At 40.0% G+C, this 21,869-nt stretch overlaps 1 protein-coding gene across 1 annotated transcript in view; it reads left to right on the forward strand.

The window, feature by feature from the left end:
- Positions 1–1,020: 1,020 nt before the first annotated feature.
- LOC108789598 (mediator of RNA polymerase II transcription subunit 1-like) overlaps positions 1,021–21,869 on the forward strand; it is a 36,484-nt gene continuing 15,635 nt past the window's right edge. Inside the window, exons 1-11 of the mRNA XM_018559658.1 lie at positions 1,021–1,135; positions 4,203–4,303; positions 8,680–8,764; positions 8,909–8,963; positions 11,213–11,345; positions 12,738–12,766; positions 12,990–13,061; positions 15,736–15,810; positions 16,752–16,822; positions 18,920–18,985; positions 20,008–20,116. Coding sequence (XP_018415160.1) covers positions 1,021–1,135; positions 4,203–4,303; positions 8,680–8,764; positions 8,909–8,963; positions 11,213–11,345; positions 12,738–12,766; positions 12,990–13,061; positions 15,736–15,810; positions 16,752–16,822; positions 18,920–18,985; positions 20,008–20,116 — 911 coding nt within the window. The remainder of the gene's footprint in view (positions 1,136–4,202; positions 4,304–8,679; positions 8,765–8,908; positions 8,964–11,212; positions 11,346–12,737; positions 12,767–12,989; positions 13,062–15,735; positions 15,811–16,751; positions 16,823–18,919; positions 18,986–20,007; positions 20,117–21,869) is intronic.

Genomic DNA, 21,869 nt, shown 5'->3' on the forward strand with positions numbered 1-21,869 from the left:
TTTAAATTTTTACAAATGTTATAAGAAAATATAGTGCCGAGGAGGCTACTATAGATAGGAGACAAACCACATTCCAAATATTGTTCCACACTAAAATTGTATTTCACTCCTTAACCTATAACTCCCAAAATAAACTGTAATCCCAGACATATGATATACCCTATAAATCAGGACAAATATATGAATTTATTATGAATTACTTTCTGTTAGCTACACTATTTATGTACAAAAATGTGTTTTTTTCCCATTTTTTTAATTTAAAATAAAAATAAGAATTTCTATTTGCATATGTCAGACCAACTTAAACCCCACTTTGTCCTTTAAAAAAATGGTATATAATATGTGTAGGTGCAATACATGAGATAGATGGAAATTATGGTTAAATAAACACATAATAAAAATCGCAAAATTGCTTCGGTCCCCAGAAGCGAAAACATTTTCTGAAGCTGTGTTACTGAGGGGTTAAAAAAATATTCATACTTTGCAGAACAGAGCTGTGTGCCTTTTATCCTACCAGAATAGTCGTTTTTTTGTTCCCTTGAGAATGCAGATGGTACTGGGCAACCACCTGACATAGGAAAGACTGCCTCTGCACGTAGTAAGGAAAGTGTAGAGATATAAACTACTTTGTTATATGTATAGTCTGCAGGAGCCCGTGCATTGAACCCATAGTGCACTGATTGTGGTTGCAAGGCTTTGCAGGCTCAAATGCAAACAATAAATGCATATTTTTTGCATCAATGTGGCTGCATTTATACATTTGTATAGTAAAAGGTGGAAATAGATATTTGCGCATTCTTTGTAATGGCTTGCTGTATACAGTACTCTTCAGGCTAACTGTTGCTGAACAAGGCCTTTGTTGTCTGCAACAAGGGAGGCAGCATTTTGACATGACAAGGCTGCATTCATCTGAGCTGGGTTAAGCAGTGCAGGTGCGATGAGTCAGATAATAAAGAGCAGTTTAACAAAACAGGATGCAAGAACAACCTGAAAGTGGCAGAGATAGATACACTAGTGGACATGGCCGAGACAGGGCTAACTCCAATTCTGTGGTCTCCTGCAGAGAAGGAGAAAGATTCAGCTGGGCTTCCTGCTCCTATTGAACATCAGCAAGAAAGGAAGGTCACTGACATGGGTAGATAACTGATACTGCTGTGCTGTTTAATAAATAAAAATTGCAGTATGCAAAAATACTCATGTGATCATCACAATAGAATTTTTGCACACTGCACATTTCATCGTGCAACCATGGGAGAACAATGGGGGGAATTTAAACTGGAGCAGACTAAATCTGGAGCAAATTTGCACTGCAACCAATCAGCTTTTATCTCTCACTTTCAAATCTTACCTGAGCAAACTGAAGAGATATGCTGATTGGTTGCCATGAGCAACTGCTCCAGTTTTGATAAATTGCCCCCAATATATCTTTATTCTAAACTAACTTGATGTACACTTCATTAAGGACTCATTCACACATACTGTGGTGACCCGAATGCAGGTCACTGCAAGGACACATAGAAAACAAGTGTTTTCTATGTGTCCCATTTACGCCACACATGGGTGTGATGGGTGGTGTGCTGCGCTCCAATAAAATACAAACATGGCTGCATTTTATTGCAGTGCACTGAATGCTACTGAAGGTTGCCTCACAACAGTGCAGCGCACTGGGCCGTGCTACTGTGCAGGAACCTTAATGGAGTGTACACATTGTACATTCCACATAAAGTAAAAAAAAAATAAACAGTGACCGCTCCATCAGTGTGCAATGTATCACACATTGCCTGAGCCGAAGCTGCCACAACACAGTAGTCCGTTTGCTAAAATGCATCGTTTTAGTGGATGGGCTAGTGTGTGAACGGGCCCCCAAGGAAATCTGTGAGTAGTAATACTTGTGACCCTATCTTAACTTTTTACATACCATTTGGCACTGAGCCCAGCATCAGACATTGGCACTGTGCTATTGATGGAGGTGCCCTCCGCACACCTTTCAGCAGTCCCGGCCAACAATCAAATAAATGGTGCTCGAAGTAACTTCACGGATGGCACCGTGCAAAACACAAGATTGAAGAAAATAGGTCACCAGCACTCCATAAGTTAAAATGAATGAGTCCTTTTAATGGACAATGATGTCACAGAAATCCAACATGAGCCAAACTCATGTTGGATTTCTGTGACATCATTGTCCATTAAAAGGACTCATTCATTTTAACTTATGGAGTGCTGGTGACCTATTTTCTTCAATCATGTGCACTGTGCTAACACATGGTATGTCATATGTGTTGCTTTAAGGCTACCTATTTATTTTTAATGAGCTGCCAGTTTTCCTCAGTGTGCAAGGAACCTTTTTTTGGAACACAACACATGACAACACATAGTAGTAAGTTACTGGTTGTTGCGATGAGCTGCAATGCAGGAGTGTTGCTTTATTGCATTGGGGTTCCATTATAAATGTCACTGCAACTATGCATGGTGTGCTACCATGTGTTAACGCATCACATGGTCATATTTGGTTGTTTTATGTTTTAACAAATAAAAGCTGCACAATGGTTAGAATACTAGACTTGAATATTGCACCTCCGACAAGTTATTTGTAGAGATTTATATGGCTATTACACAAGACAAGGCTTAAGTTGATCATACATGACTTACATTTCAGCTGTTCCATTCTGAATCCGTTGAAATTCAGTCCATGGATGGCCCTACTGGCAACACCCATGTTTGACAACATTCAACTTTTTAATTGAGTTTTGTCAAAGATGGAAAATTGTTGGCGAAACAATGCCTGCAGCCAATCGGCTCCTGTCAATGTTCGGGTGTTCTGACAGCTGCGGGCATGGACTGTCCGCATACAATAGTAGGGGGGATTCCGCCATCCATGCTGTTTAGCGTGGATGGGAGAATTGAGGGTTTTTTTTTCTTGTTCATCCTGCAAGGCTGAATGACAAGAATCTGAAGGAGCATATCCATTTTAAGACTACATAACATGTAATTTCCTTATTGCTATAGTTTTCATTAGCATGAGATGACAACAACCAGAAAATGTTACTGTTATATAGATTGTTTAGGAAAACCTTTGATTCTGAGGGGTAAAATGTATAGCATGTGCATGCAGACTTCCATCTGGGTGACTTCCCTTGCTTCCATTAAAGGACAACTATGGGATCAGGGCTTTTCCCCATAGTTCTCCTAAGGTTCACCCAAAGCTCAGTATACCGCGATGCCGCAGCCCGGACGGATCCCGACATTACTGTCTGGATCCACCCAGCTGCGTGAGCGACAGCTGGCTCTGCCTATCTAGAGGCAGAGCCAGCTGTACCCGCCCCCTTCCCCCTTTCATACCGCCAGTCAGCACTGGAGGAGCGGGGAAGGGGGGAATCCCTGCAGGGAGCCGTGAGTGACAGTCACGGCTCTCTGCAGGGAGATGATCGAGAAGTGAGCGAGCGACGGTATGTGTTCGCTCACTTCCGATCTACTGAGCCGACCTGTGACAGTCTCATTGTCACAGGTCGGCTAGAACTATGAGGCTGAGTGATTTTTCACTCGCATCATAGTTCTCCTTTAAGCCCTGCTTACAAAGCTCAGGGTGACCTAAATATATCAGTTTGAAGTATATTAAACGTTGAAATGTTTGTTTTTCTATAAAACCATTTTTTTTTTTGGACCGAGCAGGCACGTGTTGGTGCCTCAATTAGGCTTTTTTTTTTTTGTGTATGTGTCTGCTAGGGAGATTCACCCTCTCTATTTGTCCTGGTGACCGCTACCCAATATCTACCTAATAAGACACAGACCGCAAATTTTAAAAAATGTAAAAAACTATTTGACAGGGGCTTTAACCAATCACTCACACTCCAATAAGAATTTCAGTCAATGTTCTTTGCCTCAAGAAGGGACCTATACTGTTCAGAAACGTTGCTATACAATGTGACAATTCTTTTGTCAATAAAGAACATTGACTGCAATTCTTATTGGAGTGTGAGGTACATTCTAATACGTGATACGGATATGCAGAGGCATCTGCTGTCATCTCAGCACACACCCATTACCCTGGGTTATACCCGGTCAGGAGTACGATGGGATCTACTTGAATTATTGACCAATCCTTACTCTATCCAAAACACAACTACATTTCTTGTCTTTAGATATACTTTAATAAATTAATGTCTGATTATATTTTACATATGTACATCTATAACTTGTTCTAGCTACAGTGAAACTTTCCGGAAAAGCCGTGTTAGAAAAACTGCATTCAAAATATTCTCAGAAACCGTGGAATGAAACTTTAAAGCTTGTCCGCTACTGTATGGTAAGAGTTTTCTTCCCCTACATTTTAGTAATTAAGATGCACTACAATACAGTCAGTGGCGGACCTAAGGAACACGGCCCTGGTGCAAGTTTTTTTCTCGGGGGGGGGCCCCTTCCTGTTCCCAAGGGGGGGTTCTGGAACTGGATCTCACAGGCCCCATAACCCCCCCCAGCTCTCTCTGCACTAAAGGAACTTACACTCTAATGTCCCCCCATAGTCACACAGTATTGTTTTACATTCCTATAGCTCTGACATACACTGAGTGGCCAGATTATTATGACCACCCCATCAGTACTTCGTTGGGCCACGAGATAACTCCACGAGATTACTCCAGCAGACTTCTCCCCAGGACCCTCTTGTGTAGTCTCCAGCCGGCCAATGGCGATCCTGCAGTCTTCCTCCTATAGCAGTTGAAGTGGGAGGAGGAAGCTGCAGATGGCCGCCGACAGACCGATCACTGAAGTACACAGCCGGCACACAGTAGTGACAGCTGAACAAATTATTCTCCCCTCAGCCGCTCTGTGGCTGCAGCCGCTGAGGAGGAGAAGAATCTGTACAGCTGTCACTACTGTATGCCGGCTTCAGTGATTGAGAGCAGCGATCACTCTTCTCATCTCTCTCCTCCTGAGAAGAGTGATCACCGCTGCAGCGGCCAGTTTCCCTCTGCCTTCAATCCCCGGGACGGACCTCAGTGGGCCCCTACAACCGCCTTGGCCCCCTGGGCGGCCGCACCGGTGGTAGTTCCGCCCCTGAATACAGTGTGTATTATAAATAAATAAGGCAATATGATGCAACCAAAGCCATAGAGAGATCCAAATACAAGGACTGGAAGCACAGAAAAATATGGGATTGTTGGAAGAGACATTGCAGCATGCTGAAAATCCTCATGTGGTTTGATTTTGTTGTGTATTCTCCATTGGAAAAGGAAACTATTCCTTAATGGCACACAGATCATATGTAATAGTCCCAATAGGTTCGGAGTGATTTAGCACTGAAATAATTTGTTTACATCTTTTATATGTATACATGTTTTATGTATAATATACGAGAACAGGTGTATTGCCTAGTAGGCCACCATATTAATGGTCAGCCCTAGAAAAATATTAGGGGCCCCTTTATGCTTACCTGTTGCATCATACCACATGTTAACCTGCATGGTATTTTGCATTTTAATGTACGTTGCGGTACAGAAGGCTTTACCCCTTTTTTCTTTTTTTTTTTACGTACTGCATCATGAATCGTGCATTACCCCAAAGCATAGGTGTGAAGTCAGCCTAAAATATAATGGTTTAAAACTAAAGCTAGGCAATATATATATTAGGGCTGTTACTCATTAAAATTTTCGTGTTCGATTAATCGAAATTTTTTAAAATCGATTAATTGATTAATTTCGATTAATTATAACGCACATACAGATCCAACTACATTGGCCTATACACATACAGCACAGCAATGAAGTAATAAAATGAACTAGGATCACACTAATCCAGCACGTTATTAATCTCAGGTGCCCCACTCAATATGGCCGCCGCTTGAGTGGGGCAACTCAGAATAATAACGTGCTGGATTAGTGTGATCCTAGTTCATTTTATTACTTCATTGCTGTGCTGTATGTGTATAGGTCAATGCCTTGGCTGGCGCTCGTGCAGAAAGTTGCAGAAAATTTTTAATCGATCAAAAAGATTAACGATTAATCGAGAAATTAATCATTAATTTGCACAGCCCTAATATATGTATATATATTAGGGCTGTGCAAATTAACGATTAATTCCTCGATTAATCGTTAATTTCTTTGATCGATTAAAATTATTTTGATTGGTACTCACCTTTCCGCCGGCTTCTGGGTCCGTGACGTCACCGGACTCCTCCCCCTTCCCCAAGTGGCGCCATTGGCTAACGAAGGGAAGGGGGGAGGAGTCCCTCTCCACTTTCTCACCGGCTTGACAAAGAAGAATTGAGACATCTTCTAAACGCATTGCCGTTTAAACCATTGTTCCTCATGACACTCTGCCCGGGCTAGGATCACACTAATCCAGCTCCTTATTATTCTGAGTTGCCCCACTCAAGCGGCGGCCATATTGAGTGGGGCACCTGAGATTTATAAAAAAAACTAGGATCACACTAATCCAGCACGTTATTAATCTCAGGTGCCCAATTACAAACTGTATTATTGCATTACATTTTTGAGAACTCTATTATACATCTACAATGCGCCAACAACATAGCCTAGGATTCAGGTTTTAAGCTGCCAAAACAATGACATAACTCGGGTCAAACTTTTTTCAGCTATTCTTCTCGTAGCATGTGCTACACAGGGATTACAGTCTCGCTTCAGACTTCTCTGCCTCTGATAATGCAATATGAGCAGTGCTGCTTCAATATCTGCAGCGTGTCCTGCATCAGGAATGCTTCTAATTAAGGGAGTATCCTAACAACCAGTATTTTGTCATCTAAGCTCAGGTAATCTAGCCCTTTTCCCTCAGGCTTTTTTTTCATGGGTCACCCAAGATCTGTCCCAACACAATCCTACCTCTGCCTGCCTCATAAGATTTTACTAGGTACACTTGGAGATTTGCAGAGAACTCTGTGATTTAATTGAATAGTTCTGTATAAAGTCTTTCTGAGAAACCAAAACGGTTATGGTTTCCCACGCTTCCAGATAGCTATTCCATCCCTGTGATTTTGTAAATGAACTTGTGTGCAGGTTTCCTGATCTGCATACTTGTTTCAGGTCAGACAGTCAATTATCAGAGCCAGAGGGTCAGCATAACAGGCAAGCAACTATCATCTCTTGCTCCTCTCATCCGACTTACCCTGGATACAGGGCCATCTACATAGACATTGTTACCCACACTTAAATGATTATGTCCTTTTGTACAAGTCCCTTATGTCATTGAATACTTTGGCAAAAAGACTACTAGAATGCACTGTTGGAGGCAGCACGGGTTTTGTTTTATAGGCAGAGCCACATTTGTTCTATACAAACAAAAGAAAGAAGAGATGGTTTTATGTTCCCTAAACTGTAGTAAGTCTAGTAAGACTTCTGATTCCTCAACATTCACTGAATCTCTTTCTCCCTACAGTTTTCTTGCTGAATTTAGCTACAGATGCCCAGAGGTGACCAGAAGAGAAACAAAATAAGAAAAAAACATTATCACAAATAAAGAATAATCATTGGCTCACGTGTTTCATCATAGTAAATACAATACTGGCTGGATAGGGTGACACAAGGGCAGTGTCACTACCAGTGTCACAAGGGCAGGGCCTACCACAAATGCCTACTGGAGACGTTGGGAACAGCCAGAACTCTGTGGTGGTAATATGGCAGATGCTAAAGCCATGGAGCAGGAACATCTGCTAGAGACAGCAGCGGCCACAGCAGGTTACACAGAAGATGTGTAGTTGGGCATAGCTCACAACTGCCCCTTATTTGGTTGGACTGTCCCTCCTTTGGAATTAAATTCCTCTATCCCTCTTTTCTCCAGTTGTCCTTTTTGTTCTGGTCTGGTGTGTGTGTGTGTCTCGTTTGTAGGCAAATTAGCTATAATTGGCTATAATTTTGCACTGAAGTTGCTAGAGGGCGAGACCATTATAAATAGGGAAGCAGGTTGTTTACAACGAAAGTAGAAGTGATTTTTTTCTGAAGATATGGGTAAACAACGCGATTTAACAAACCATAACACTTCCCCCACCAGCTTGAAGGGTTGCACTCATGCATGTGGGGTGCATGCTTTCATGCTGTTTCCGCCAAATTCTCACTCTGCCATCTGCATGATGCAACTGGAAACGTGATTCATCGGAAGCACCTTTAGAGTGATCTGTCCTTATAGAGCGACTTGGGACAGAACTGTGTGGCTTTTAATCCTTTAACCCTTTGTTAGGACAGGCAGTGTTCAAACCTACTTTACAACTTTTAATGAAATGAGCCAGTACAGTACATACAGAGTTAACACAAAGGTGGAGCAAGTAGAAAATGTAACCCTTAAGAAGCCAAGTAGAAACCCTAACCTACGTAAAAGCAATTTTAACTGCATGAAGCATTTTCAAACATTTTTTTAAGTTAATGCTATGTGAATGGGAACATGTAACAAATATGTGAAAGTGCAAATACACTTTATGGCCGTTCATTAAATGGCTTACTTGGCACCAATGCTGGTGCTAGGTGTGTGTGCAGGGGTTGTGAAGCGCATGAATACACGTTTGCAGATGCATGTTTGACATAGTGACTTAATGTGAAGGACCACAGTCCAGAACAGTGCGCTTACCCATGCACATATCAAACAATGGAATTTCCCTGGCACAGTGAAAGCCTGACAGTAAATCAGAACCAAAGTGCAGTTAATTGGCAGCGTAATTGTTTTCCGTTTTCTTGTTAGGATAAACCTGCTGCGAATGCTCTGAAGGGCTTTACAGATCATCCAGTTATAAGATGTGGATACACACTGCAAGAAGCTGTAAAAGGTACTTGAACGTGTGACCTCTGTACAGTTGGTCCATTTGGAATCACATTTTATACTGAATCTGTTATCTGCCATAAACTATTCCTGCTAACCGCTTGTAATATGTTTACCAGGATGACTCTTAACAACTGTTCTTACATTGCAGCAAAATCCCTTTCCACCTTACTAACCCGCATAGAAGCCATATCAAAGCAAAAGGGGTACGTTTTATATACGTGTTGAAAGCTGAAACCATTTAGAACATCTATGAAAATAATGACTTTGTCTTCACCATATGTTGTTCTTACTTTTTATTGGTTTTTAATTTTCTTAGCGTTTAGTTGTAATTTTATTCATTCAAATATGTGTTAATACACTCATACAATGATGCAACAATTGCTTGAAAAATATTAACTCAAAATAAAATATAACTCCGGGCCAAAACCTTATTTTTATTCTAGTTTTGGATGGGGTTGGGAAGGGTTAGAACCTCCTATTGGAATGTTATTTCTGTTGGTGTCTCTTTTTTTTGGACTATTTTAACGGACTATCCACCCCCTCCAATCTAGGTATATTTGTCCTGAGGAACATTTTTTGACAGTAAATGAGATGGAAACCAAAATTTTAAGTCTGTCCCCAGAAAAGGAGTAGAAGAGATATCGTCCAATGGGGGACAAAAGTTCTGTGCAGTGGGATTTCCACATTCTGAGGAAATTAATACTTCCTGTTGTGTCTTTGGGGCAGAAAGTGCAAGGAAATAGTTCTGATGAGGGTGCAGCAATAATGGAGGTTCTAACACTTTCCACACTACACAAGTAAAAAAAAACTAAAAACTTTAGCTGGAGGCACACTAAGGCCTCTCTGGATGAAGTGAAGGTAGGAGACACAGGACACCAGTGAGATGGGTGAAAAAGTCCTATTTCAGGGAACTGACAGGGTAGCTTTAAACGTACATGGTATGTTGACAAAGCCTAGTTTCTGTGTGAATTTTGTAAAAATTGTATTTCCCTTGCGTAAAAAATAAATAAACTTTCTTACTATAACCTACAGCTAGAAATTTGTAGGTCTCATAGTAAATAAAATGTGAAAGGACCTCGTTTATTGGCTCCACCCAACCCTTTAGGCTAGGTTCACACCTAGGCGATTTATCGCACAAAACACAGATTCCCATTGAAGTCAATTGACCTGTTCACACCTTTGCATTGCGTTGAGTGGCCGTAAACGCCTGTCGCAGAAAAAGATGCAGCTCATCGGCTCAATCGCATAGGTGTGAACCTAGCCTTATAGGAAGCTTCAGCATTACCATCACATTAGCTTTTTATTGCAAAGCCAACATCAGAGCAGATGCTCTGTGTAAGGTTTCGCTTTAGTTCCCATAAAACTTGTGATGCATACTGTGATTTTACTAAAATGGTTTTGGACAGAGAGAACCTGAATGCTTCAGTGTATGCATTTTCTTCATTATTTCCAGCCTAGTAAAGGGGCGTTTGCTGCCTTCTAGTGGTAGATGTGGAAAAATTACACTGTTAAAGTGGAACTGAACTCAAAAAGTGACGATTTATGTTCTATGGGAAAAAAATTTATCTCTTGCCTAGAATTCCTACTGAAATCTAGCAGTGCACTTCCTGGTATGTGAGAGTGGCTATCAGATAAATCAGATTTTAGCAACTGCTGTCTCTTACTTTTAGTCTCAGGAGATTTGGAATGAGATTTGGTGATGTCCCTTCTGTGCTGCTCACTACTCTTCTTGCTGGAGGCTTTGGCATAAGAAAGCAATAGCTCTCCCTCTATCGAGATGGCTGCCGTCACACAGGGCCACCATGTAAAAAAAAGACACTAACTCAGTAATGGGGACAGATTCGCTGCAGGGAGACCACAGGAAATAAAGGTAGCGTGTCCTTTGTTCTCTACTTGCCCATTTTTTGGCATATGTTCCAATTCATTCCTCTTTAACACAGTTTTTTTTTCTGGATTAAAACAAAGTTTACACCCAGAGCTGCTAATATGCTAAATAAGTATATTACATTTAATCAAGTTTTAATCAAATTCAATTCAAATGCAGTTTTAATACTTCCAAAATAACAAAATGGGCAAAAACAGAGCGTACCTCGCTCAATTAGCAACTCTTCTCTACAAGGAGGCTTTTTTTAACAAGCAAATTTACCATGCCAGTGATTTTGAGTTTTGCATCCAAACCCACTCTGCTGAGGCTAAAAAGTTTATTTGTGAATAGAAACCTAAGTCAAGCCATTAGTTATAAAGGGCTTCTGTTAAGTGGGAGTATGATGAGGATGTGCACTGGACAGGCTGAAATGTGTTGCAAGATTGTAGTGTTTTTATAATTCAATTATAATTTTAACACATTATCGTTTTTGTGTTCCCGGATAATTCAAAAGATAAAGTATGTGAAATTAAAATTCCTTATAGGCTATCCGTACGGTGTGTGATTTGTGTCTCCTGCAAAATATAGGTTGGAGTCTCACCTTGGTCCTAATGGAAGAATTTGCTATATCACATCAGAGATGTTCTATATAGAAGTTCAAGTGAAGAGAAATGGACATGTCGGATTTGTTAAGCTGGCTCACCATGGTGATTCTCCTACTGTAAGTTGGCATGGATTATAAATTGTAGGGATGCACCGACACCGTTTTTTCGGTATCGAGTACACGCACCAATATTATTATTAAATTTTTTTTGGTACTCGCCGAATAGCGACATCGGAAGTCCCTTTAAGGAAGCCGGGCAGAGTGTTATGACTTGCTGCCCATTTTCCTGATTAGCCAGGAAGCGGTCTCCATGCTCCCTCATCACAAGGTGACGAGGAAGCATGGTACCGGTGTTTTCAAGCCAATCAGGAAGCCGGGAGGCGTGGAATGACTCGCTGTGCGGATTCCTGATTGACCAACTTCCGGACCAATCAGGAAGGCAGACGACGAGTCATTACCCGCCCCCTGGCTGCCTGATACCGGAAGTTTCTGTATCCAGAGCATTTGGGCAAGTATTAGTACTCTCTCAAATACTCGGTATCGGTACCAATACTAGTAACTAGTATCAGTATTGGTGCATGCCTAATGAATTGTAAAACAACTTCTAGTCAGTCATTCTCAACCCCCGTTACGAGTTTGTCGGAAGAATGTTGCATATGATTGAGCTCAAGGAAAGTGCTAACCCCCATCTGTGCACAGACATATTCTTAGTTTTGCATGATCTCATACCTCACCCTATCTTGACTCCTCCAGTAGTCTGTTATTTGAGGTACTTCCATAAATTGCAGAAAGATGATTAGCGCGAAGCAGGATCTTTTTCTCTCTTTTCCTCCCGTTTTTCTCCTTCTCTCCTAAACTGTAAAGTTTAAAAGATAAAATTGTGCATTTTGCAATTGCTGGACTTGCGGTTATCTGTTATGACCCAATTTCAATATCCCAAGTACTCTGTCTTTGCCAGAAGCCAGGGTCATGAACAGGCTGCAGCTCAGCTCCTAGAGGTATGTAGAAAGCAAGCTCCCCTGTGATTGTCTCCTATAATCATAAATCCAATTGCAGGAATAATAAACCCTCAGCAACTCTGTATGGATCTTCTCTTTTTTTTTGTTCCTTATTTTTAAATTTTGGATGATGTGGGCAAGGGTTCAAACCTCTATTAGGTTCTTGCTGCTGTCTTTGTCCCTGATGGGTAGATTCTCCCTCCCTTTCTGTTGTCACCTGGATAAGAAATTAACATAATCACAGCAGAGGGAACACTGCAATAAAATCCTAGATGGTTAAAACCTTTTGACGTATGTGTGTGTGTGTTTTTTGTTAGTTTTCATTTGGGAAGATTTCCTCACTTCCTATTGTAAGACTAGGACAGGACTTGATGAGAAATTTCCTCACAGACCTCAATTAAAACCTGGCAGAGGTTCAACTTCTATCTCTTCCCCACTCCTTGACTGGAGTTGTACAAATACTCTGTTTTCACCGGAGTTCTGTTTCAAATATTCTATGCTTTTATTTTAGGTTTGCAAAGAACTGCTTTCTCTGCTCAGGTAAGTGTGACAATGAGAAATGTATGTATTGTTTTTCCTTACCATATGCAGTAGGTCTTGAATATAAATAGCATGCAGTCTTGCACGTTTTGGATTTAACCTAATTAAGGGTGCTAGATTTCTATCCAAGATGAAAAGGAGCTCTTCAAAAAAAAAAAAATCACAATTATTCTGTGATTATATAACTTCTTTCTATCTAATAACATAATTTTTCCTTTTTTAGAACAAAAGATTTTGAAGGCTTTGGCAGAAGTTTGGAAGGGCTTTTACATCTGTACAATATTCCTGGTAACAGGTATTTGTTAGATGACCCCTAAATTTTACTGAGATCTAAATTTAATAACCAAATACTTGCCTATCCCACCCCTGCATACCATTAGAACTACAGGGGCTAAAGGTTGTTTAGCATCTGACACATATGGGTGTGTTGGAAACCTGATTACCTATGCACGGTGTGAGCCCATCCACTGACCTGTCCATCTCGACAGGACATGATATTGATGTAGGGCTTGGCGGGAGAATCATAGCTCACAGCAAAGGATAAGGCATATGAGACACCCAAAATGCAGAAGTTTCTTCTGCAGCAATAACTCTTCAACAAAGAGAAGTTTGGCGGCATGGGCAGCAGGACAAGCAAGCTTTAAATATTTTCTTTACGGAGAACACTTTTTAAACAAACTTCTAAAACAACCTAGCAACAGTTACTTTAAAGAAAATCTGTGCCTTGCCTATGTAGGGCAAATAAACATAGGTTTGCATTTTTGCCTCCCTTCATAGTAGGATGTACTTGGATATTCTTTGTTCATCCACTGCCCCGTTAAGCAACCAAGAGCAAAGGAAATACTTGGGGTCTGCTCATATGCAAAGATTATTATAAAAAAGGGTGTCACTCTCCCATTTTATTTTTCCTCAGTATTATTAAAAGAATGTAATGGGACTAGGGATCTTCAGATACCAAGTACCGTACTCTGTACAAGTTTAAGTACATGTACAGATACTTTTCCAGCTCCGGGACTAGACTAGAAAATGTTTTCAAAAGTTAGGAGGCAGCTGTCATTTGTAAGGAGCATACGGAGCTCCTGGGATTTATGCAGCCCTGTTTTTAATGTATGATTTTGTTTTATTAAAAAAAACAAAAAACTGATACTTGTCCTAGAACTCACAGATACAAGTACTGATACATTTTTGTTTATTGTCGTGTGACAATTTTTCTAAAACAATATAGACTAATAATTTCAGGACAGTGGTTGAGCGCCAGAGCCAGGTCCCAGCTGCAACCCTGGTAGCTCTTGTGAAAATGGCAAGTATCAGTACCGATATCTGAACATCCCTCAATAGGAGAATTAAGACCCTGTTGGAGGTAGGCAGAGCTAGAATTTATGAAGATGTATATCTGCATTGAATTCCAAAGTTCTGCTCCCAGGTTAGTGGCCCTACTGAAGTTGGCGTGCCATAAGTCTAAATTTAGTGGGCAGCTAGGCAGTCACCAGCCTAAGCTCTGATTGTTTGTTTGCTTTCTGTATTTGATGGGATCCCCTAAGTTCAGAACATTGTTTGATTCTTCCTGTTGCTGGGGAGTGTTTTCCGGTAGATAGTGGGCAATCACTAGGAGGTTATAGACCAGTGATGTGAGCTGGGGAAGGATATAGGGAGCCCTTTCAGAGGGGTCTTTGCCTCCCAGACTTCTCCTGGAGAGGATGCAAGTCCAGAGACTGGGGATATACTTACCAGGCTTTGCCTGGGGAGGGGGTCCATTGTGAGGAGCCTTTTTGCCTCTCAGGCCTGCTGCCTAGGGGGGCATCAAACAGCTTCAGAATCCAGTCCTAGAGATTTGAAAATTGGTCCTATGTTAGGGCATGGAAGAATAGAAGGTGGATGGAAAAGCTTATAATCTTCAGACAAACTTGCTCAGTGAATTGCTGGTCTCATTTCAAATGCACATGTTGAAAAATTACTGATCTATGGAACTTTGAGCCAAAAAAACTTTCAAGCAAAAACTGACTGAGTGAATGGCAGTCATTTGGTCACCACTGGTGGGTCAGTGAATGTTTGGGGCAGCAGTAAGCTAGCAGTAAAGTCTGGGAGTGCCCATTAAACTCCGCATAACAGGGTGAATAAATGTCCTGTCTCTTGATATGCACACCACAATTTACAGTTTTTTAAAAGAACACGCATGTGAATGATCATAACTATGTATGTTAAGTTTTAAAAAATGTTGTTTAGTTTGTAAATATGTAATTGCAATACATGGCAGGGATATTTGCTAGTAAGATGTGCAGCTATGTTTCTTGATTGGTAATGCTACATAGCGATGGTGCTTTAGACCAGGTTCACACCTGGGCGATCTGTGACCACCTGGCAATTGTGCACAAAATTGCGTGGTCAAGGGATCACAAACCATCGTTGATCACACTGGCAGTGCCATTCTTTGCTAATGGCACCGCAGTTGCGCCAGGCAGATCACGCGATTTCCTGCTGCCGCAATTAGTTTCAGATGCTTCAATGATCATTCAGGATTCAACGGTGACGGGTGCAGTTGACCTCCTTCTGACCTGCATTTGAGCTGCTTCAAGTGAGTTTTGCATTCCAATAGACTTGTATGGGAATTGAAAACCTGCCACCCCTCAGCTTGCTGACTCATGATGTTATTACTCTGTTCATTCTGCTCTCTTCTCCCATCTTGTCGGCACATCTACATGCAGCTTGAACCAGAGTGCTGCTGCATAATGTATTGCATGAGTCAAATTTACTTACACTGGCTGCATTAAAAATATATAATTTAAAAAAAAAAAAATTCCTGAATGCCTAGTTACATTATGTGTTTTTTTTTTTTTTAATGCAGTACAGAAATAGAATAATGTATTTCATACTGGGATTACTATAAGTTTCACATCTATTCGTTCTACAATGAATATGCATATACACACATTTTTGTTATAACTAATGTTTTTTTTTCCCATGTCTTAAAGTGAAATCAAAGCTAAAGTCTACCTTGCATTATGCAGTTTAGAAGCAAATCTGAACTCTATATTTAATCTGAGCAGGTATTACTTTTTTGTCCTTAGAATGATCCCTCTAGTATAATGTTACTTTGACCTGCAGTGCCAATAAACAGACTGTGAATATTTACATGTGTTCTCACTGCCAGGTGTACTAATTGTGAATGTATTCAAACTGTGTACTTGTAGAGTAATATAGGGACGTCTCTGTGTATATTATGTTGAGCACTGAACATTTAATAGTTATTTGACATTGCTGGGAATATCCCACATGTTTTGTAAAGCTGCTTTTGTACCTCATTGTGTTTCCAGCACTGAGCCGTCATCCACACTTGAATGTGAGCATAGAAGCAAGAGACCGTTGGGTGCATATCATCTGAAATAGCAACAGGGCGTGGGGGATGCACTAACCTGTAGATATTTTGATAATGTTATTATTTTTATTTTTTTCTGATGATGGTCTGTGCCATCCAGAACTAGTTTTGAATGTAAATCAGTAAACTGCTTCAATATTGTATTCCGATTTTTATTTTCATGTAAGGCCATCACCTTTTTACATTTCTCTAGTGTAGCATATCTAGATGGCCATTCACTTATAATTTTTTGTTCATCCTGTGGGCTGAACGAAAAAAAATATAAGTTTCCTCCATCCATGATAAATAGCGAGGCTGGAGGAATCTCTTACTGGGCTATTGTATTTACAGCTGGTGTGCCACTGTCAGAATACCCAAACAGTGATGGCAGTTAATTGGCTGCTGTCACTGTTCACCCCAAAAACATGTGATTGGCTCCTTAGATTTTCTGATTGAAGGATGCCAATAATGACACCCACTGAAAAGAATTTCGGCCTGTTCATCAAGAACCAGCTGAAATTTGTACAGTGTATGGTCAGCTTGAGACCTATTGTATAATGTGCATGTTTTTGCTTTTTTTTTTTTGTACCAGAGCATTAGAATAAACAATCCAAATATTTATACTTTTACTAGACCTACGACTGAGGATAGGGTGGCAACAATCCTGCATGGAAAAGTTGGTTATCTTTCTCCCAGATGTGGAGGTAAGATATATAAATTGTTTTTCTCTCCTTATCACAGCGGCAATGCCTTTCTATAAAACTTTTCTACCCACGCTATCTGCACTCTTGGAGAAAGGCACCAATGGCAAAAAGGTTGTTCCAGTGAGTAAGGTAAAATCAGGACCCCGGACAGCAGTAAAAACCTATAGGGGGGGCTAATTTTTCCCCACTCTGTTCCGTAAAAAAGGTTTGAGTTATAGATACACTTTAGGTATAATGTGTATGTGTTAGTTTAACAGATTGTTATATTTATAAAAATAGATACTGATGGATATGGAAAAATATGTACAGTTAAGACTATTTTATAGTTTTGTGATTTATAATTTAATGATGCAATTTGTTTAAAAACTGCATGAAATCAGCAAATGTTGTCTATCTTCATAAGATACAGCTGGTTCACATTGAAGAAATGGCTGTGTAAGGTTTTTGGCAGGAATTTATCAAACCTGGAACAGACAGAATCTGAAGCAGTTGCCCATAGTAAACAAGCAGGTTCTCGCTTCAGTTTGTTCAGTAATGCTTTAAAATTAAAAATAGAAGCTGATTGGTTGCTAGGCACAGCTGGTCTTAATTTCATCTCCTCCATTTTTGATAAATTCCCCTCCTTATATTTTGTAAGCAATGTAAGGGCTTGTGTCGATCGTCATTTGTTTGCTCCAAGTGGGTTTTGTATTCACATAGAAATCAATGGATATTCAAAACCCACTTGAAGCAAATAAGATGCAGGTCAGAAGGAGGTCAACTCCAGGTGTAATATACCAGTCATTGAATTCTTAATTAGAAGCATCTCAAACTGATGTCCAAATGCAGTCGACACAAGCCCAAACCCGAATCGACATGAAACCTTAGTGTCCCTAGATATTGGATAGGCCACCAGGTTTCCCTGGGTTCCTTTTTTAAATGCAATTAAGGCACCACTTGTCGATAAGGAAATGGGGTAGTAGAAGGGCAAGGATAGGCTAACCTTTTTGATCACTATTAGTCTTCCTGCAATGAGGCTGACATTAGAGGTGTGTGGTTACTGTACAGACATGTATGCTTGTTTTTTTGACTGTGTACACACTGAGGAAAAATCTCTTTTGATACCTGGATTGCATCTGACTTTCGCTCTGTATCTGCAGCCAGCGATAATCTCACCATAGTTGAAGTTCTTTATATGTTTTGATGTCCGCAAGATCATCAGGTTTCACAATGTTTTCACCAACTCTATATGTTGTATTAATATGTGTATTTATATTCTATGTGATAGCTGATATTTTAGGTTTGAAAAATATTCTGTAAAGGTCTAAAAGATGCTGTCAAAGCTTGTCATATTTCAATTTTAACGGAAAAATGTGTAAGAACATTAATTAACAGTATAAAGAAATTATCAGAGGAAAGTGGAACCATGACTTGCTCACCCGTCTTACCATACCATAGCATACCATACCATTGTTACTGTTGTATATCTGTATTTTGGCTTATGTTGGCACTTCTCTAGCAGGATCATGCATAAATATAGAAGCAGCAGACCTCTGCAGGTCATATTAGGACCCCTCTCCACCTTCTGGCAGTGATCAGTGTGTAGGACTCTTCCCAATATGTGTCTCCTGGGTTTGTTTGGAATTAGAATTCTCCTCTCTCATCAGATAGAGGAACAAGAAGAAAAGCAGTTGTCATGTTGTGACAGCTTACCCTGCTACCTTAATAGGCTTCTATATTGTAATGTTCATATGGTCAGGACATATACTCAGCATTTTATCAGCTAAAAAAAGCCAGTGTCAGCTAAACCTTGCTACACAGTGAATGGAGCAAAGTTCTAGGATTACTAGCTAGGCCTCATAAATTTAAAGTCAGGCCACACAGGTAAGGCCTATCACCCAGTTTCTAAAACTGTAATCTAGAATTTGGATTAATCGTTTCTTCGAATGCTTCTGATGTTCTTCACCCCATCAAAAATAGCAGTTTACATTTTACACTGACTCTTCCTATAAGCTTAAATGTGAGATACTGTGCAAGCAAGAGTTGTGTTTTTGTTTTTGTTTTTTACATGTCACCTGCTGACCATTTGTTAACGTCTTCTAAATATATTTCTGACAGGAACCCCAATGAAAATTGAGTACTATATTTCACCATATCAAGTTTTGGAAGAAAAACTTAAACCAGGTAATGTTATATGTGATCCATATATATCCATTTAAGCTTGTGAGTATGTAGACCCATTTCTTTTTCTAGGTAATATTTAGAAAGGGTCATCCAAGGTACCACTTATCCAAGGGTTATATTATCCATGATTTAAGTTCCATGCAGAATTCTCTATTTGTAAATTGCTCTGCCACTCCTATTAAGGTTCCACTCAGAAAAAGGTAGTAATTTGTATGTATAAATACACTAGTTCTTTAAAGTTCTCAATGTTTTTTAGAATGGGGGATAAAATATTTAATTTACTTTTAAAATAAATAAAAAATGAAATGTTGAAAAAGTTATTTAAGTATCGATACAGTGTCAAAGGGATTGCTGTTGGCAAGCTTCAGAGCCATTTTGGCATTTTACCTGTTGGCCTAACCCCTTCCCAAATAATGCTAACACAGCTTTCAAATGTACTGTATGTGGCATTGAAGGCCATAGACATGGCAAAAACAGTTGCTGGGTGGTGTAGGAGAGTAACCACAACATATTTTGTACAGATTAAAATGTGTGATATCTAATATTTGTAATGGGTTAAATCACCAGCTTTCCCAAAGAATGTATGATGAATACAAGCCATTCTTCAGATTTCAAAAATCACTTCTGATTATTGTCTGTTTCTGATGTCAAAGAGAGAGGGTGTAATAGTGGCAGTCAGAGGCATTAGTGCACAGGGTGATTTTCCAACCAGCTGCAAGTGGGTCCTGATCCTTCACTCTTATGCGTAGAAGACCGACAGATTTAAGTATTGTTCATGAACCACTGAAGGCATGAGGCAACTTGAGTGGAAGCTGCAACTCTTGCAAAGTTAAGCAGATATTATCTTGCCTGTTCTTGGTGGAGATATGGGCTTGTCTCTCTATATCAATGTTTCCATGCCCTTTATGTTTGCTGTTTCCACTGTGCAAAATTTTTCCCTCGTTCTCAAATTTATTTGTTCTATATTTTGTAGAATCCAGCAGGAGAGAAATTTTATCTGATTTAGTAACATGTTCTCTTAGGTACTCGTGTGATTGGAGTAAATGCATATGTGACAGTTGTGGGGACAAACAACTGGTATCATCTTCCAGTATCTCCATCATTCCAAGGGGCTTCACAGGAAAGTGGCAGGTATTACTACTAAAATATTTTCTTTATAATTACATAATTGAATGGACCTTTAGACAGTGAAAAATACTTAGATTCAAATATGATTTGGCTTAAGAGGAATAAAAGAATGGGCCCATACATTTAACTTTTATGACCTTGTGCTTGCATGAATGGGACTTTGGAATAGACAGACATCCATTTGCTTTGTCCTTGAAATCTGAGAGCAATGTCAGCACATGAGTACATTAGTGTGAACAACTGTTAAAAAATGTCTAAAGAGAATGTCTGTGTTTTTTAAAATAGGTTGAAGTATGTAATTTAGAAATTTACATGACTTGGTAGTTTGGTCAAGCCATATTGAGAGTATAGAACCTCATTACGTCAATATGTAGTGAGAATAGAACTTGAAAGAATATGACCTTATAAAATTAGCCAATAGTTTTTTTAATGTCCGAATATGGCTATAAGAAGAGGGAACCTTTTAAGGAAGGAGGAATTGCATCGGCACTACACGAAAGGACAGAACACTCAGACTCCTCAACTGGGAGAAACACACCCACACAGAAGACTTTGCTATTACACACTATTACAACTATTTTTGTCTAGAATCCTCACAAGCCTGAAAAACTTCTAAGACTTCATACGAGGTGATATTCAGGGATCACTAACTCTGTATAATTCTCTGGACTATATATTTTAATTATCTATTTGTTTGTTCATTTTTGCTATATCATTGTATGCTATTGACTTTAAAGTGACATTAAACCCTCAGATTTTTTAACATAAACCAATACTGTAATGTGTGCCTTACTGTAATCCATGGTTGTTTCCCTTCTCTTTGCTGCTCTTCCTTTTAAATTTGTATCTGTTCTCATGCTGGGCAGAACTTTTGTTTTGCAGCAGACTGCCTTGTCTCAGGAATGGATACACGGTGTCTGTGTATCCGTTTGTATAGGCTTGAAACCTGAGCCAGCACTACAGGAAGAGGCCCTGAGCTGAAAAGGGAAGTTCTACCCAAGCATGAGAAGACATGAGGATTTAAAAGGAAGAGCAGCAAAGAGAAGGGAAACAACCATGGAATACAGTAAGGCACACATAACAGTATTGTTTTATGTTAAAAAATCTGAGGGTTTAATGTCACTTTAAGCTATATAATTAAAGTCACAAGTTTTTCATTCAACTGGACATTGTTTGATGAAGATTATATAATCACTTAAGATGCTTAAAAATGCAACTGTCATTCAGGAAACAATTTCTAACAGACAGATATCGAACATATGTGATATTAACTATATAATGTTTTTCTAATGAGACAAAATAGATGTATCATGGGTCATACTAGTACTGGAACAATCCATTACAGCTTCAAGTGGACCTGTCCTTGCATGGACTTAAACAAAATACGCACATATGTGGGAAGGCTAACAAGTTAGCCTGTATTTGTGGGAGGGGTTTGCGCCCCCTCATCTCCTTAAAAGAGGGCCGGCCGAGATGAGGAGGGCGTGCGGTGGTCGGCAGAAGGGAAGTTCTCGAGCGATACGTCACTTCCGGTTGGCAGTTTACGTCACTTCCGGGTCATCGGACCAGCGTCAGGTATCGCCGCCGTTTGCAGGCTGTAGCGCCGCTCACTCGGCACACTGTCCCCTGTAACATCTGTCACGTTTCATGCAGGAATCGACAGCAGCGGTACAGGCAGGGGACTCGCTCGGTGGAGTATTAAGCTGACTCGGGACGCCAGCAGGTACCGTCTGGGGGAGGCAAGTAGGGGAGGGGG

The sequence above is a fragment of the Nanorana parkeri genome, unplaced genomic scaffold (genome assembly GCF_000935625.1).
Source record: "Nanorana parkeri isolate BGI_ZX_2015 unplaced genomic scaffold, ASM93562v1 scaffold410, whole genome shotgun sequence".
NCBI lineage: Eukaryota > Metazoa > Chordata > Amphibia > Anura > Dicroglossidae > Nanorana > Nanorana parkeri.